Source organism: Mytilus californianus, unplaced genomic scaffold, assembly GCF_021869535.1.
Source record: "Mytilus californianus isolate M0D057914Y unplaced genomic scaffold, xbMytCali1.0.p SCAF_4, whole genome shotgun sequence".
NCBI lineage: Eukaryota > Metazoa > Mollusca > Bivalvia > Mytilida > Mytilidae > Mytilus > Mytilus californianus.
In genome coordinates this window covers 39,348,360-39,368,168 of record NW_026262690.1, presented here as the reverse complement: position 1 = coordinate 39,368,168, position 19,809 = coordinate 39,348,360, and the positions used below count along the sequence as shown (strand labels likewise).

At 32.3% G+C, this 19,809-nt stretch overlaps 1 protein-coding gene and 1 long non-coding RNA gene across 3 annotated transcripts in view; one reads left to right on the top strand and one right to left on the bottom strand.

Annotated features, from left to right (window-relative positions):
• LOC127737998 (low-density lipoprotein receptor-related protein 4-like) overlaps positions 1 to 19,809 on the top strand; it is a 91,793-nt gene that overhangs the window by 42,144 nt on the left and 29,840 nt on the right. For both annotated transcript variants that reach the window (XM_052248984.1, XM_052248983.1), the window contains exons 9-15: positions 2,703 to 2,820; positions 3,305 to 3,458; positions 9,075 to 9,197; positions 14,098 to 14,334; positions 15,365 to 15,536; positions 16,834 to 16,964; positions 18,843 to 18,999. In XM_052248984.1, coding sequence (XP_052104944.1) covers positions 2,703 to 2,820; positions 3,305 to 3,458; positions 9,075 to 9,197; positions 14,098 to 14,334; positions 15,365 to 15,536; positions 16,834 to 16,964; positions 18,843 to 18,999 — 1,092 coding nt within the window. The remainder of the gene's footprint in view (positions 1 to 2,702; positions 2,821 to 3,304; positions 3,459 to 9,074; positions 9,198 to 14,097; positions 14,335 to 15,364; positions 15,537 to 16,833; positions 16,965 to 18,842; positions 19,000 to 19,809) is intronic.
• Positions 1 to 19,809, bottom strand: part of LOC127738023 (uncharacterized) — a 160,279-nt gene that overhangs the window by 122,995 nt on the left and 17,475 nt on the right. The gene's annotated exons all lie outside the window — the stretch shown is intronic.

Here is a 19,809-nt window from a genome sequence, read left to right as displayed (position 1 = left end):
ACAAAGCATGGTTACCTGTTCTGAGTTTACTGAGAATTTGGGGAATTTTTTTCAAAATCAAGTGAACCGAATCAGAAAAAAATCACTATCCTAAGTCGAATCCTTAAAACCTCAAGACTCCCTGCTTTACAAAATTACTGGATTATGCCATTAAATTATGTAAATTTAAGTTGTCATTTATAACTATTCATTGAGCTTCCATTTTTCTATTTCTATGTAGTTTCATATTTATTAAAAAAGGTTAAGTATAAATGAGCCTAGTTGTAGGGTTGAGGAGGTGGCTGTGATATACTTGCGATAGAATATGAATAGTGAACAGTTTATTTCACAAACCTATTTACTGTAAAATCGTGCAATATCTTTAGTATGTAATTTGGTTATTTTGTAGTAAATTACAGCCTCGTTTACGTTTATCCAACATCATCGAGTCCATTTCATTCATAATTTGGTCTAATTGCAAACACATAATGATGTAACTTAACATATAGAAAAGGTGATCCAGAACTTTTTGAGAGGAGACCGTTGAATTCAATATTTCGCCGTGAAAACCGTTAAGAGTCTTAAATTCAAAATTTTAAAAAGGACCTTATTAGAATTACTGCACAAAATTATTATATCTATAAATTTTACATGCACATGTACTAAAAAATTCCAAAGATCTTTTAGAGTACATACACTCCAAAACTCTCTCGTCTTGCAATAGTATTAAAACATTTGACTTTTCTACACTTTACACAAGTATTCCATTCCAAACTAAAAGACACATTGAAAGAGTTGATCTTGCTTTGTTTCATAAAAAAGAATGGCCAACTTAGATACAAGTATCTTGTCCTAGAGAGGGATAAATCGTATTTGTAAAAACTCACTGTGATTCAAACAAAAAATTCTCTGAAACTGACATTATCAAGATGCTTGATTTCTTGATCGACAACATATTTGTTACGTTTGGAGGACGTTTTTTACAACAAACGATCGGCATTCCCATGGTAAGTAACTATGCTCCTTTTCTTGCTGACTTGTTCCTTTATTCATATGAGGCTGAATTCATACAGAAACTTCGTTAAAGGAAAGAAGTTAGCAACATCATTTAACTTTACTTTCCGCTATATACTAGTAGGTGATGTTCTCTCACTAAATAATTCAAAATTTGGTGACTATGTTTAACGCATCTATCACATCTAACTTGAAATAACGGATGCAACAGATACAGTTAAGTCTGCCTCATATCTTGACTTACATTTACACTTACATTAGAAATTGACAATGAAGGGTCGGTTGAAAACAAAACTTTACGACACAAGAGATGATTTCAGCTTCCCAATTGTGAATTTTCCTTTTCTATGTTGCAACATTCCAGCAGCGCCTGCATACGGAGCATATATCTCCCAGTTGATACGATATCCCAGGGCTTGTATTTCCTATCATGATTTCCTTGATAGAGGATTGCTGCTGACAAGGAAGCTATTAAACCAAGAGTTCCAAGTGGTGAAGTTGAAATCATCCCTTCGTCAAGTTTACGTACGCCATCACGAGTTGGTTGACCGTTATGAAATATCCGTTTCACAAATGATAGAGGATATGTTCCAATTGTCGTAGCTTCTATCCAGTCCCCTTTTCCCGAATGTGACCTACCGAATTAGACTTATTACCGGGTTTGTACTAACATAAGCAACACGACGGGTGCCAATTTAGAGCAGGATCTGACCCTTCCGGAGCACCTAAGATCACTCCAAGCTTTTGCTGGGGTTCGTGTTACTCAGTCTTTGGTTTTCTATGTTGTGTTATGTGTACTGTTGTTTGTCTGTTTGTCTGTTTCGTTTTTAGTCATGGCGTTGTCAGTTTATTTCGACTTGTGAGTTTGAATGTCACTTTGGTATCTTTCGCCTCTCTTTTACATGTAACGTCCAATAGATATCATCATGATAGCTCAGTTTGTGTTTACTATACAATTTTAAAAACAGATAAAATTATTACTTTCTGTAGGGACAATAGTTCACTTTTTTCTTCTTCGGGTGTTTTTTAGTTTTGACATTCAGTTACTTCGATATCAGAGATTTTCAAATCACGTTTTTATCAAACGCCACACCTGTCTGCTACAAAAGTTCTATCGTAACTTATGCATCCGATTTCTATAGTTAAATACTGAACTATCTATGCACAATGAATGCCTCGAGTTAATAATATACCACAAAGTCAATGTTTACTTCTTAAGCTATGTAGGTGTGCTATGTTTGACATATAATAGCCAGGCGTGTACCACAAAGTTCGTTCCTTTTATTTATGGAGCAGCATGTTAAACCCACTCATAATAGATTGTAAAATCGTTGTCTCATAGTTAAGTTTAAATTAATTACGTCTTATTGTTCCCGGTGTTTCCGTACATTGCTCGTCAAGGAAGTCAGGGGGCTGGTGTTTCTACAATCCTTTCATCGAAATTATATTTACATCATTAAAGTACAATTTGACTGAAACAAGATAAAGACAAAATGACTAAAATAAATTCTTGGATCGCAGAATTTTTAAATCGATTCGTTGAACTATCTTTTCATATTATGCTTGACAAACATGTGATTTTAAAAATAGAGTGCCTCGCCAACAATAGTCTAGATTTAATAGTGATATCGCGTCGAAAATAAAATGGTTAACCTACTATAGTGACTTGAGATTTTTTAGTAAAAATAGTTGTAATTTTATTTTTGCAGGCTGTTCTGGGCTGATTCAGGGCTAAATCAAGTATCTAGTTTTAACCTGAAAACAGGGGAAATCAGCGTTCGATTCAGACAGCAATCGTCAACATTTTTTGGCCTTAGCATTTATCAGGTAATCAACTGTAGTGCACATCATACCAGATTACAATATTTATCAATAAAATCTACTTGATAATACTAATATAAAAACTAATCCAGGAATTCAAACATCGACGAATATTTAACAAGTATCTGATTTCACAAAAAAAAATTGTAGGGCATGATTTACTTAAAACTATCATTAAGTAACAAGTTTATTGTTTCTTTTCTTATGATTTTTGCATTGTTAAATCAGGTTTTTTTTTCATTACGTTGATTTCGAATGCAAATAAAAAATAAAATGCAAGGATTCATATTCGTTGCTACACACTCTCGTTTCGTTTTGATGCAACTTTGTTACCAAAGTCGTTGACAACAGCTTTTAATGCATGACGTCAAAGGAGTGAAATTACGTGATTTGTTTATACACATGTAGGCTCAACCCTTTTACTTGACGTTCAAAACATGTTTTGTTTTTTTGTTTTCAGAAGGTTTCATTTCATTTTCAAATATTTCAGGATTATCTTATATGGACTGATCAAGACAAGAATAACGGTATTCATGTAGCCGATATATCGACTGGAAAGAAAATGAGAGGCATTCTACATCCTCCATTTGGTCAAGCAAATGACGTAATATCTTATGATAAGGCTAATCAACCTCAATTTAATGGTAAGTTTAAATCTTTAAAAGTTTATTAAACTAAACAACTTGTAGTATATGTAATTGGTTACTGTCCTCAAACAAAACATTTACACTTTTACTATCACAGCATAGCAAATTTCTATGCAAATACCTATTGTTCGTTACTTTTGTATTGTTATATCAACAGGACTGGAATATCAATTTTATACATTATTAAAAACATACAGTACATAACTCAAACACTTAAATCAGAAGAATTGAATATTATTTATTTGTTTTTGTTATTTTTATTGTGTGGTGAGATTGCTTTAATTTCTACAATGACTGTTTCATTCCATGGTTTGGTTAGGTATAATTAACTTTCTGAAAAATAACAACAGTAACTTTCGGAAGTTAATAGATGGCTTCAAAATACGTCCAGGATCTAGGACTTTAAAAAAGTGTCAAGTACTCGTATAAAGTTTTGTGTTCGTATCGACCAACAAAGCAGCAAACAATTTGGTAGTGTTGTGACGCAAATACTACAGAGAATTTCTTCATGAGATTATAAATTTAGCATCATTCAAGGACGTACGTTCCACGGGGTATCGAATAGTTTAAAAATATATCATATTTTAGCTTAAGGTCTACTTTTAACCTTTGAAGGTCCCAACTATGTATATGCTACATATTCTACACAATTAAATCCGTCAATTTCGTTCATATTGACTTACAATTTACGTGCTTTTAATCGTCCTTATGATTAGCTTTACTTTTATGACTTATTTACTTTAGGGGCAAAACATTCCCCTTGTAACAGGTCACCTATAAATTCCTAAATAAGGGTGCAAGGGTGCTTTCAAATGTGCAGAGAGTGTGTTACTCCATTTACTCGAGACATTGGATTAATGTCCCCATTTCGACAGGACATTGTTCCTTTTTTAAAGACATTCCATTTCACGTTACGGACGTAAATCTTAAGTATTGGTATTAATGCCGGATGGGATAAGACCAGGTAGATATTTCTGTTTTACAGTCAACCCTTTATGGCTTTATCACTTAAAAATTAAAAAGCCATAGTTTTATCGATTATTCATTTAGTCAGGAGAAGTACAGTGTCAGAATCTTGTGATACTACTCATTGCATGCCGGGAAATGTGTGAACCATGTTAAACGACAAAATGTACACGGATTTAATGATTAAGAAAATTTCATTCATGTGAATGAGTTTTTCATCCTCGGATAATAATAAATAAACTTTGTGAACATTGTTGAACAAAAATCAATATTAGACCTGTAAATTGTAATGGGTATGTATGTTGAATAAAACTTTTGATTACTTGAATATTAAAATAAGGAGCTGTGGTATGATTGCGAATGAGACGACTACCAAACAGAGTCCAAATGCAGTGGATAGAAGCAACAGTAGGTCTGCATAAGGCCCACAACAATGTAGAAGTACAATAGTCACCTATAAAAGGTCCCGAAATAGCAAAATGCGAAACATTTCAAAAGAAAAAACCAACAGCCCGATTAATGACAAAACAATAAACGAAAAACAAATATAACATACAGCAACCAACGACAACCAGCCAATTACAGGTATATAAAACATGTGGCGGGGTTAAACATGTTTGTGAGGGCTCAACCTAGTCTTAACCTGGGACAGTGGTGTAACAGCACGACATATGAACAGACTGAAAAAATCACGTGGAAATTGCTTGACTCATAAGGTTGACACGAAGCATCAAAATAACTAATATAAAGCCAAAAGATACAAAGTACCGATCAAAGATTTCTTGCAGTTAGTGAAAGCTAGTCCAAAGCAAATCATAACTTATAATAATTATACTTCCAAACCAAAATTTTGAATTTATGAAAGAATTTAGTTAAAGTTTTAAGTTGTTTGTGGTAGAATGAACATCCACAGATATATATGTTGCAACAGAAATATTTACTTATGGTACGACCATTATCATGTCCAAGAGTCAGTAGTATTGACTGAAACATTGATATTGTCCGAGCTGCAAGCGATGTTATTTATCACGACAATGTCCTCTTCATTTGTAACTATAATGATTATTTCATTAAAAAAAAAACAAGTTTTAAAAAAAAAAAAAAACAAATGCTGGTTCTCAAAATCCAGAAACTCTTACAATATAAGTTTTTAAAATCATTCTCTGTCTATTCTACGGCAAAACATTATCAATTCAAGCACGCAAACGTCGTCCTGAATGTGCATTTAATTTGCCGCTGGACGTTAAACATCCATCCATCATCTTCACACACGCAAACGTGTTGACATAAACAGCTGCTATGTTTTTCATAAGGATAGCTTGCAGATGATCGTTTACCGGCAAAACTGTTCAACTAGAAAGGATTTACAACAAATGTTGTTTGAATAAACATGTCAGTTGATATTAAAGGCAGTTTTTAAACCTTGAATTTAAATGTATTTACCAAAAAGTAAAAATAACAAAAATACCGAACTCCAAGGAAAATTCAAAACGGTAAGTCTTTTATCAAATGGCAAAATCAAAAGCTCAAACACATCAAACGAATGGAAAACAACTATCATATTCCTGACTTGGTACTGACATTTCCTTATGTATTCCTTTTATACTCTCTTGAAAATATAAGAGATAGACAGGATTATTGGTAATAATGACCGACAATGCAAGATTTTAAAGTAATATTCAATGGACTCTTTACTGGAGGTATAGCCATTTTTGTGTTTCGGCTGTAATCTTTATAGTTATAGTAGATCGAGACAAAATGAAAACAACACTTTTAAATTTGATGCGTTCGAAGCGCTTGTCTGGATTTACATTCGTCAGAAACACTCAGACAAAAAACTTATATTGTAAGTATTTCTGGATTTTGAGAATAAGCATTTTTTTTTAAACTTTTGTTTATTTTTAATGAAATAAACATAGTTATAAATGAGGAGGACATAATAACATCACTTGCAGCTCGGACAATATCAATGTTTCAGTCAATACTACTGATTCTTGGACAGTCTATATTTCATGATAATGGAAACTTGAAAACCGATGATTAATAAAATTAACTCACGAAAGATACCAGGTTTATAATTTTGAACCAAAGACGTGCTTTTAGTCTACAAAAGACTCATCAGTGTCATTCGAATAAAAAAATGAAGTTGAAGAGCATTTATGGCCAAAAATTCCGAAAGGTATATAAGTATATGAATACATAAGAAGTATGTTACCAGAAAAGGGATTAAAACGAATAACCAAATCCATCTAAAGTCAACTTTTCCCGAGGGAGGACTTTAACAATCATGATCAGCAAAAAAGACTTACTGAATGGTTAATTGGTTCTTTTATAGATAAGGGTCAATCCAGAAAAACGCATCGGATGCACAAAAAATAAATGAATTGTTTTTCTAATTGCCTTCTAATGCCTATTTCCCCAATTTGCCATTATGATCTAATATTAGGCAAAAAGTGGACAGTGCACAAAGAGAAATGTTAACAGTACAAATAAAAATGCATAAGACGCGATGTACACATATCAAATTTGATAAAAAAAATCTTTAAACGACTTGTCAGCAGTTATTATCCAGGTTTCCTTTATTGGCATTTTCTTGAAATTTTACATATATAATTTGGTCTTGATATTCCTTAGAGTCCCATATGAGCCGTTCGGACTTCATGGATTCTTTTAATGCAGATGTACATGTATATTTTTTTCTTTGGGTAATATGTCAGCATCACAATTGTAACAAAACATAAACTCACATTAAAGGTAAAAGCAAAGAACACATCTTTTTCAAATGAAGTTTTCATAAATAACAAGTGAAGAAGCCAAAAGTGTCCTCTGATTGCATAATGCTTTTTTTCAAGCACTATACACCAAAATACAGTCCAATCGGATATCAAATGAAACGTGTTGTCAGGATATTTATGATTACCTATTGTAAATAATGGTGGTTACCCGTGTCCGAAGTGATGCACTCGATGTCAATAAATGCAATTTATGTATAAATTTTGAGTTTGTTATCTAGGGATCTCGTTAGCGCAAATAACTTAGAACCTTTTATTTCATTCTTAAATAGATACACATATTTGGTTTTGAAGTGTGGGTGCAAACGGAATATTACATCTTGTTTTTAACATTAACATTAGTTTGTAACTTAAGATAAAATCCATTAACTTTGGGACCTTTTGAGAAAACTTATTATTCTGAAAGGTTGTTAATTTAACATTGAAGTTAAATTTTTGAATTTTGTCTTAATCGATACTTACATTGATTTTAATTTCGATACTTTAATACAAAATTAAACAAGTATTGCTATTCAATTATCAACACTTATAGTTTACATTCTGTCGATGCATATTTTTTTGAAATTGCCCAATGCCAGCTTTTAGAAGACTGCTTATGACATCATTACACTATATCATTTGTAGGTGTACTGGTTTATATACCTGTCTGGGAAAACATAGTTAATTTGTAAATAAAAATTTGGCTTTAAAATAGATATCAGTAACTGCTAGTATTCTTAGATTGGTACGCTGTGCCTTTTTCCTCTTTAATAGTTTCTACCTAGTACCGATTTGATAAGTGAACCCCTTTCCAACTGACTTGTACAGTTTATTCAAATTTGGTACACTTTCCAAGAAGAATTATTGAGTGATTTTAAACAGCTATAAACTCAACACAATCTGTGTGTGCATGTCCCAAGCCTATAGTCAAGTAGTTGACATGATTTTATTGTCCTCGTATAATGTTATTAGCTTAAATGAAGCCTTTTGTTTGTTGTTTCACATTCTGTTTTCCGGAGGACCCTTAATAGCTTATTACATGGTGATCTGTGCGTCTTTGTATCTTTGTCGTTTGCTTTTTAGATTATAGTTGTTTATTCAACCATCCCACATTCCCATATTTTCAGTATGATTTAAAGTGTTTATTAGTACGATAGCAAACGTCTGAACTATGTGCCAACCCGTTTAAATAACGCATTGGTGGTCTCGTGGTAGCATGTTTGCATCGAGTGTGAGAGGTCCTGGGTTCGAACTCGGCCGGGTCAAACCAAAGACTTTAAAATTGGTATTTGCTGCTTAGGACGCGGCATCAAGGAGTAAGGAAAGCGTTATATCGAAATATCATTTAATAATACAAGCTTAAAAATACTTGTTTGGACACGTCTGATAATTAACCTATTAAAGTTAGAATTACATTTTTGGGCTGGCAAGTTTTTGTATTATATTTAAAGCATTATTGACACTGTTGTGAACATAAAATCAAGCACGAATGCCGCACGTTAGTATCAAGGCTTTATAAAGAAAAAGATTAATCTAGCTAAAGCACCTATTTGTTAATGAACTTTGTTTTAATTATTAAGATCATGATTCTAATAATGCTTGTTTAATTAGTTCTCATTATATGACACAACTTAAACACTCATCTATTAAAGCTTGAACATAATGAAAAATCTGTAGTTGATTGTGCTAGAGCTCTGCGGTATATAAGTTATGTTGCCATTGATATTCTAGTCGCATTCGTTGTCAAAGAATCTCTTTGGCTTCAACTTGTTGTTTAAACTTCAAACAAACATTTGTTGTCAAAAACTCTTATAATCGCTGTCATCTTATAAAAGTCGTTAAACATTGTGTTTTTGATCTTTTAATGAAACTGCAGTGTCTTGTGGAAATAACAACGGAAACTGTGAACAAATCTGCTTACAGAAGAAGACAAATGTTCATTATTGTGAGTGTGGTCTTGGCTATACGTTATCTGATGACGGGAGATCGTGTAATTCAGGTATTGTTATACTGTACATATGTTGTGCTTATAGTCAGTGCAAATGAAACATTATATACAAAAAGAGTCAGAAATACGAAAAAAAGAAAGAAAAATACAAAAGAAGAAAATGACAAATAGACAAACAACAGTGTACAAATTACTATTTAGAAAGTAAAGACTCTGCTCTTTTTCTGGCACCGGTCGTTATAACAACGCAATTGTTTACTTGAGAAGAGGAACTAAAAGACTCTGCTGTTGATCTGGCACCTGTCGTTATACTAACACAATTATTTACTTCAGAAGAGGAACATTTCATTTTACCCATTTTTTTCTAAACCAACTTTAATAAATGAACAAACGAAAATACTATATGTAGTAGAAGAAATATTCGTTTGTTTTTGGTCTTTCATATACGGAAGCGTATAGGTATCTTTTTTTGCTGTTGTTGCTATTGACTTGTTGCGTAATATCATACTTATCGATATATGTGGCGATACCGCAATAAATTATGAAAAATATTGCGAAATATTGTGTTATATCAAAACAATTCGATATAAAAAATATTGACTTGAAGTCGATGTCGATATATTTATGTCGATACAAATTATAATCGAATTTAATTATATCGATTAAAAATGACAATCAATTTATCAATTATCTTTATCTCAATATTTCGAGAACAATACCGCTATACGTTTCTTATATTACGATTTATCGATATACTAGAAAATGGTTTGTTGCTTTGTTTCGACATATATCGATTTTTAATATATAGGATGATTGACACGGGCGCGCTTTGAAAGCGGAAGTTTCACACAGTTTCCGTTTAAAACTAGTGCGAACAAAAGTATTGCCGTAGGGAATTTTTTTATTAACTCTGAGGTAAGGGTGGGGTAGGGTGTCAGACCCCAACTTTGGACCTATTAAAAAAAAACTAAGCCGAGCTACACCCTGGTTTTTTTCTCAAGTAGACCTCAGCTACCTAGCTTCCCTTTGCACCTAGTGCGGACAAAAATATTACCGTAAGGAATTTTTTATTAACTCTGAAGTAAGGGTTGGGTAGGGTGTCAGACCCCAACTTTGGACCCATTAAAAAAAAAAAATAAGCCGAACAACATCCTGGATTTTTTTTCAAGTAGACCTCAGCTATCCAGCTTCCTTTTGACCTAGTGCGGACAATAGTTTTAATAGTAGGAATTTTTTATTAACTTTGAGGTAAGGGTGGGGTAGGGTGTCAGACCCCAATTTTGGACCTATTTTTTGAAAAAAACTAAGCCGAACAACACCCTGGATTTTTTCTCAAGTAGACCTCAGCTACCCAGATTCCCTTTCACCCTTATATTTAATTCGTTTAAAATCCACACGACAATGCTGTTCATAAACATTGCTGAAAATTGACTAAGTCTTAGGTCAGGAACCTGTTGTTCAGTGGTTGTCGTTTGTTGATGTGGTTCATAAGTGTTTCTCGTTCCACGTTTCTTTTTATAGATTAGACAGTTGGTTTTCCTGTTTGAATTGTTTTACACTAGTCATTTTGGGGCCTTTTATAGCTTGCTGTTTGGTGTGAGCCAAGGCTCCGTATTGAAGGCCGTACTTTGACCTACAATTGTTTACTTTTTACACATTGTGACTTGGATGGAGAGTTGTCTCATTGTCACGCATACCACATCTTCTTATTTCTATATAAGTTCCCAAGTTTGGAAATCATATGTACAATCTTCCAGTGAAGTTTCCAGGTGAAAAACTTTAGGAGGAGTTGATTACACCAAAGTTGTACCCCTTTCATAAATATTGCTGAAAAATTACTAAGTTCCAAGAATAGGTTGAAAAAAATCACTCAACGAATTCCATCATATGAGGTGCACAACTTTAACATATGTTCAATCTTTTTGTAAAGTGTATGGGATCTGGATTACAAACTGTAGTAGGAGTTGATTACACAAAACTCGTATCCTCTTTCATTGAAATTTAAGTTTCAAAGTCTTGAAAAATGAGCCGGCTGGCTAAACTAAGACATTCTCCACGTTGTCCGTGGTACTAGACGTATAGGTAGAAATTTCCACTAAAATGGCCAATAGTACTTATGCCATAGGCCCGTACGAGTTTTTCAGCATAGGGTGATGGGTACCTGGTATGTCATATAGTCCAAGTAACTATTGGCGACTGGCCTAACTAAGAGATTCTCCAGATTGGCCAATGTACCAGAGGAAGAGCGAGACATTGCCACTAAAATTGCCCATCGCGGTAATGCCTAAACCCGTACGAGTTTGTGAGAAATGGGAAAAGAGGGGAGGGGGGGGGGGGGGGGGAGGTATTTGGTATGTAGCATAGTGCGACTTCACTTTAGCCGGCTGGCTAAACTAACAGATTCTCCATGTTGGTCATGGTATCATACAATACTTTATTCCCTAAAATCCAATACTACCTGAGGTAGAAGGAGATATTGCCTCTTAGATGGTCTATAGGACTTATGCCCTTATCCGCATGAGTTTGTCAGCATAGGGTTCAGGTACTTGGCATGTCACATAGTCCATCTTAACTATTGCCGGTTGGCCAAACTAAGAGATTCTCTACGTTGGCATAGGTACCGGAGGTAGAAGATATTGCCTTTAAAATGACACACAGCACTTATGCCCTAGACCCGTACAAATGTGTCAGCATATGATGAACAGGGGGACCTGATATGTCACATAGTCCGATTTAACTATTGCCGACATGCCAAACAAAGAGATTCTACACGTTGACCATGGTACCAGAGGTAAAATCAGATATTGCCTCTAAAACAGCTCTTAGTACTTATGCCCTAGACGAGTTCGATTGTTAAAATAAAAAGCGTAATATATAGTTTAAAACATTTGAGTCTTATAATGCTAGCTTGAGTCTACTCCACCCTTACCTCAGAGTTAATAAAACAATTCCCTACGGAAATACTTTTGTCCGCACTAGGTGCAAAGGGAAGGTGGGTAATTGGGGTCTACTTGAGAAAAAATCCAGGGTGTAGTTCGGCTTAGTTTTTTAAACAATACGTCCAAAGTTGGGGTCACACCCTACCCCACTCTTACCTCAGAGTTAATAAAACAATTTCCTACGGCAATACTTTTGTCCGCACTAGGTGCAATCGGAAACTGGGTAAAACTCCCGCCTTCAAAAAGTGCGTCGGTGTCAATCATTCTATGAATTAAAAATCGATATATGTCGAAATAAGGCAACAAACCATTTTCTAGTATATCAATATATCGTAATATAAGAAACATTTAGTGGTATTGTTCTCGAAATATTGAGATAAATATAATTAATAAATTGATTGTCATTTTTAATCGATATAATTAAATTCGATTATAATTTGTATCAACATAAATATATCGACATCGATAATTTTTTATATATATAATATTATTGTCTTGATATAACACAATATTTCGCAATATTTTTCATAATTTATTGCGGTATCGCCACACAAGTCGACATAAAATATATCGATAAGTATTATTTAACGATAAGTATGATATAACGCAACAGGTCAATAGCAACAACAACAAAAAAGATACCTATACGCTTCCGTACTTTCAATAAGGCGTAAGCGATTTATATATTGTATTTTTTTTTAATATAAAGGATAATATGTATCGGCTTATTATATCTTAAGATAATTAAATTGAAATATTTTTCCCTTGTAATTTAACATTTAATGTGTCTTGAGCTATTTATAACCATGTCATATGAGGCCATTGTGAAAAGAGAAATATATTAGTTGGATGACCCGATAACATAATCAACTGATTTGATATGAGTAACTGCAAGCATACTTTTACTATATAAATTTTATCGTTGCGTTTTGAGACTGTGGAAAATTAATGTCATTTAATGAAGACTTCACGTCTAATCTAAATTCTTGTGTACCTTGTTTGTTCTTCCAATGATCGAGGTAATATGATAGAGCACAAATAGAACTAACCCAATTATACATTTGTATACCTGTTCTGAGTGGTTTGGTCATCGTTATCCCTTCAAAGTTTTTGTTATTAATGCTTAAGGTTTTGTTACATCTATGGGATTTAAAGCTTACAGTCATATGCTATTGGTGCTTATCCATCGTGTATGACTATACGAATACTTTAAAATGCGTTAATATTCATAAGTTAACTGCACATGATGCACATTACGACAATAAATGTCTCTTCTGTGACGATCGAGGCCAAAACGTTTAAAAATCCGAAAGTTTTCCAAAGGTCACTAGCAAATTTAAAGTACAGCTACGCACAAAAAAGGAATAAGGACTATGGAAAGGGAGATATATTCCTTAGCTTCAAATGACTTCCAAAGTTTAAAAACAGCAAATTCAATAAAACACTATCATATTTTAATGCCAAAACTGAAGTCTTGTGTTACTTTTTTGGAACAACCCCCTTAGACTGATAATGTCCCAACATATGCTGGTTTCAACCCACTGGTAGTAAAAGCATTCAACGGTGCAAAATTTACTGCATCAGATGCGTATTTCGACAAACAATTAATGTCTCTGCACTCTTTTTCGAGGTCAAACAAGTAGAAGACCCAAAACCTGTTACGATCGTTGACGAGCAAATATAGCCAAAAATTATCATACGAAAAGCCAAACAAGATTATTTCCGTATGTTCATTCAAAAAACGGTTCTAGTGCTACCCTCGAGGACAAATAGAAAACCAGTAGAAGCCGGATCCTAAAAATGATAGTGATGCAACGGTTGCGCATTTCGAAAAACTAATGTTTCATTAATGATGCTTTAGGCCAATAGTGAAAATCCAAAACGTTAACGCTCGTATCGACTTTTATTTATATCTTAATACCTTATTAAATGTGGTTAAAAGGTTGTTTCGATAAAAACTAAATGATTATCTTTTGTTGATCGTTTTGAAATTTTGTAACCTATTATTTTAGAAATTCAAAGAGATGACTTTCTTGTTGTGGCAGATTCTTATCAACAACATTTGTATCAAATCGGAATGAAAACAGGAAAAGTGAATCCGATAGTTACATCAGAGTTATATCGACCAATAGCAGTTGGTTATGATCCTGTCACTCAGAAGGTTCATTGGACTGATAATGAGGCAAAAGTTGTTAAGTCTGCATCTATTTATGGAACATCAGAAATAGTTTTACAAGCTAATCCCGAAGGTACAAAATTTAATAGTTATTGTTCAAATTGTGTTAGTCTCATAAACAATAAATTACCAGACACATTCTAGCAAATTTCAGTAGCACATTATTTTCTTATTCAATACATTAAGCAACAGTACTGGAACTGAAAAGCATACAAGTATACGTAACACTATTTACAACTATCCTTTGATAGAAATGGACTAGATATTACTGCGTATATATATTTATTTGACATCAATGCTATAACCTTAGTAGATTGTATTTTACTTTGATTTATATGTTCTTCATGGATTCATGAGATTTATACGTTGGTTAAGTTGCGTCTGATTTTTAAGTCTGAAGAATATAGTTCTAAAACGAGTAAAATGACTTATAATACAACGAAATCGGCAGATCAATTATATTTTGTCATTTTGTATTAGTTACTTTTATTTTGATAGAATTGAAATGATGCTTGTAGCAATGTATCAAATGGAATATTACAAGTTTCTGTACATAAGCCCCATAATTTCACTTGCATATACATGAATAAAATATACTAGGATGCTTCTCTTGAAAATATTATCTTGAAGCACATTCGAAGGAGTATATCAGTAATTAATTTTAAAACTATGTTAGTTAGTTCGAGCCCCGGTTGAAAATTGGCGCATGCAGACATAAGTTTTGTTTGCACTCATTTTAATGTGAACTGAGATAAAACATTAATTGGTTCACATGGCAATAGTTGAATTGTAATTGTAACAGATAACAAATTGATCGATCAATATGAATTAAAGGAGATGTAGAGTAAACATAATTGATACAATTCAACGATAATATATCATACATTATCTTGTCGTTTACTAACTATAGGAACTCCTATATTCAGGTTAAAACCTTGAAAAAATGAAACTTTCACTTACTTTACTTTATTAATACAACAAAATGAAAATCGAGAATTTGAATTTTACTTATGTATTTTGTTTCAAATCCACAAAACACAGAATGACTTAACTTCTTATTGTCATTTACGGATTACAATTGTTTATATTTTCTATTGACGTAGTTTCTACATTGGATGGATTGGCAGTCGACTATATAAATAGATTACTTTTTATAACTGACACTGGTTTAAACCAAATCTCAGTTCTAAGTCTATCTCAGAGCAAATACAACAAAGTTATAATCTCAGAAAAACTAGACCAACCAAGAGCAATTGTAGTACATCCATGGAAAGGGTATGCACTATGACAAAATACATGAAATCATTTAAGGTCAAGTTACAGTAAATGTGCTATGTCACAGATTTTCTAAAAATTTTGCATACCCCTTTGGCTCGTTGAACTTTAACTGAAAATAGAAAAAAAATCGCTTTATCGCTTTTATTTTCCGAAATGTTACTGATTGAATTCTTTCAAAATAGGTGAACATTTGTATAGCAAGCACATAAAATCTGCCAAAAACGTTCTTAAATTTGTCTTAAAATCATCAAATTCCCAATGTTTAATACATAGATTTTTCTTAAAAACTATATATTGTTGGTAGACAAATTTCAGTTTTAATGATGTAAAATAATAATAAGGTTACCGACTTCGTTTTAACAGTATACATCAATCAAAGTGTGTACTAGGTGAAAAAATACCACAAAACGTTGAAATAATCGTAAATTCATAGCATTGTAGGCCGTAAAACGTCGATTTTTGACGTTTTTTTTACTACCAACAAGGTAACAGATTGATTAATACACCAAAAACGAAGTCGGTGACCATATAAATTATTTTATATCATTAAAACGGATGTTTATGTATCAACAACATATATTTTTTTTTAGAAATTGGAAATTTGATGATTTTAAGACAAATTTATAAACGTTTTTTTGTCGATTTTATGTGCTTCCTATACATGGGTTCACCTTTTTTAAAAGAATTCAATCAGTAATATTTCTGAAAATAAAAGAGATTAAGGAATTATTTTTTCGATTTTCAGATATAATTCAGCGAACCAAAGTTGTATGCAAAAATTTCCAAAATCTGTGACATAACCCATTTACTGTTCCTTGACCTTAAAGAGATTGTTTTATCCTTACTTATATGAATTATTATTTGCTTCAGATAAACTTATATTTACGATTCAATTTTACATTTTATCAGCTTTTTAAACCACATTTCTTGAATTTTGTTGTTGATATCTTAAAAGATCATACAAGTGTATTTATTTTAATTTCATTTTAAATTATGTAAATACGATATAATTATGACCCGTTTTATTAGATAAATGACATAAGCAAAACATTTCAAATGATTGTTGTTTTTTAAAAAAAATTGGATATAACCTATCACAATATTTTAACAGTATGTATTTTCCACTAAATAAAGAGTATCAAAGATGTAGAGAAATAATATTTCTATCTCATAGTTAGTTGGAAATGTTTTTGCTATATGTTAAAATTATGATTTTTGTCGAATTCGCTTTACCTAAGAATTGAAGTCACTTTGATTTGAGATGGTTATTTAATAACTTCCTTGTATTATGTAGACGTCTATATTGGTCGGACTGGGGAGATGATGCTAGAATTGAGACAGCAGCAATGGACGGTTCAGACAGATATGTTCTAGTAAATTTTACTACCAAAAGTTGGCCAAATGGAATAACCATTGATACACAAGGTATTATTATGATTGTCAGTGATAAATGAGTATCTCAAATGTGTAGATTATTAAATTAAGAAAAAAACACTTTTTGTAGTCATAATTGTTAAAAAAAACGCATATTTACCGTATTGTCTCATAACAATTGGATTCTTCGCATTGAAATTTCACAAGGAACGCTCAATGTCACAGTGAGAAAAAGGAAATGCACAACTGTTGGAGAAATAAAACGAACTTTTGTTGAAAAGAAAAAAAAAAAACATTCAGGGATAAAAATAAACTTTACCAGGCTTATAAGCGTTATTCATTTAAGAAAAGAAATATAGAACAGATAATTATGAAATACATGTAATATATCATTACCAGTGCATTGGAAAGATCAACTTTCATTCTAGTTTTACATTAGATTCTTCCAAGTCGCATTTAACTGTAACAATCATATCTGAACTTTATTTCTTATGGTATTCTAATAATTTTGTTCTATTTGTCTTTTGTCTTTTTTTAACCTTTTCTTGAAGATAGATGTAGGTAAACGTTTATGAGCATAATAAAGCCTAACAAAAATACTGAACTGCAAGGTAAAATAAAAAAGGGGAATTCCTTAAAAACGTTAACTGACAATTCAAACGTAAGACTTTATCAAGCAACGGAACGAACGGAAAGCAACCGTCATACTCCTGACTTGGTGTATATTTTACAAAGTGTTCGCTATTCCCGTGTCTAAAGTCACGTTTGAGATTTCAATAAACGTAACTTATGTATAACTGGTAAGTTATCAAGTAAGGGATTTCGTTACCACAACTTAAATAAAACCTTTACCAAATTCTTTCATAGACAGAAAAGATTTGATAGGAAAGTTTGGCTGTACCTGAAGAATTCTATTAAAAACGGGATATCACATTCTAATTTTTACGGTGATATTGTGTATAAAGCCCGTACATTTAGACACGATCCATGTAAACGAATTGATCCTTTGAATACACTTATTCTTAAAGGTTGTCAATCTAATAAAGTAGAAAAATCTTTGAATATTGTTTTTATCGGTAATAACATTGATTTTTTTTTCAAAATAAAACATAATTAAATTTATATTGCTATATATGTACAGTTATGAGTTATGATAACTCATGATTCTACATCCTGTCGATACTGTTTACTTATATTTTTGACATTACACAAGGTCAAACGTTTCTCCGACTGTTTATTACGTTTTTACACTAAATCCGTGGGATGTGTACTGGTTGATACTGTAGCCTGGGATAACATGATTTATTTATAAGTTGTTGTTATCTTTGAAGTAGCTTTCAGTACTCTTATTTCGGTGCAACGAGTCCCTTATCTTTTAATTAAGTTTATTTGCCTCTTAACGATCTTTTGAGTTAATCAAATTTCAACTGAATTTTATAGTTTGCCATTAGGTTTTGCTGTTACATCTATGTTCTAAGTAAAGGGGGTTTAGCGCTCACAAAATCCCCCCCACCCCCGCCAAATTATTTTATGTGCTACTCCCAAGCCAGGAGCCGTTGTACAGATATTGTCGTTGGTTCCTGTGTACAATATGTGTTTTAAGTAAATTGTTTTGTTATAAATTAGGCCGTTAGTTGTCTCGTTTGAACTTTTTCACATTTTCCATGTAGGGCCTTTTATAGCCGACTATACGATAATGGTTTTTTTCTCATTGTTGAATTGGTGGATAGTTGTCTCTTTAGTTGTCCTCATTTTTATATTAGCAGCCTTTTTAAAGTTTTGCACAAACACGTTTTTTATCAGTTCTGTGTAGTTTAGTTTATAATGTGTTGAAAAAGCTACCTCCAATTTTAATCTGTATCAATTTGAAAGAGCAAAAACAAATATTGTGTTTTAGAATCTTGTTTGCATTTATTTACTTTTCTTCAGAAAATAAACTATACTGGGTAGACGCGTTCCAGGACAAGATTGAAGTAATGGATTTAAAAAACTCTGATATCACAGTTGTTCTACAAGAGGAAAAAGCTCATTATTTTGGCATTGTTATATTGGGAGATTATTTGTATTTCACTTGCTGGATTAAAAAGTAAGTTGACAACACATATAAACAACCACCTACGCGCACAACTCATACCGCTCTCGGTTTCATGCTCCCAATCCCGATTTCTGTGTAGTTTATTTTGGACTATGGTCGTTGTGTTTTCTATATTGTAACGATTTATTTTATTTTTAACGTGCCTTTTTATCTTTCCCTTTTTTAAACTTCATTTAAACGGAAAAAATAATTCATTTATCTCTCTGTTTATTAATATTGTATAAAATGAACGTAGACCGGCTAAAACAATTGTCTTATAAGGGAAAAATAATAGTCCATAATTTATTCTTATAAATTGACCTGCTGTTGCTTGATAAATATTTGGTTAATTGACAAAACAGCTTCAATCTATCACCGAGTACAATTTTGATGTATCAACCATTGTTTGTACTATGTTCTTTTAGAAATATAGAAAATAAATACATTTACTACGGCTTTACTGCGTATAATATTCTACGTTGTTTGTCGAAGTTCACCTTGAATTTTTGTAAAATAAATTTAGTGACCCTTTGCTTATAACAAATCATTAAAAAAGCCTTTTTATATGCCAACAACAAATCTATTTTAAAGAAAATGTATGGTTTTTGAAAAATGAGTATGTGACTATACATCTATTCGAACACATTTTTAATATTCAAAGATATTTAAGAAACAGCACATTTAAATGATTTAATTTTCTATTTCCAGTTAAAGTTTTACAGCGTATTGCAGATCCATATTCACTTCAACGTATCGATGTTTTTAACTTTAAACTGAAAATGGAAAATAATATTCATGTTTCGCTTTAATGTATGGAAAACA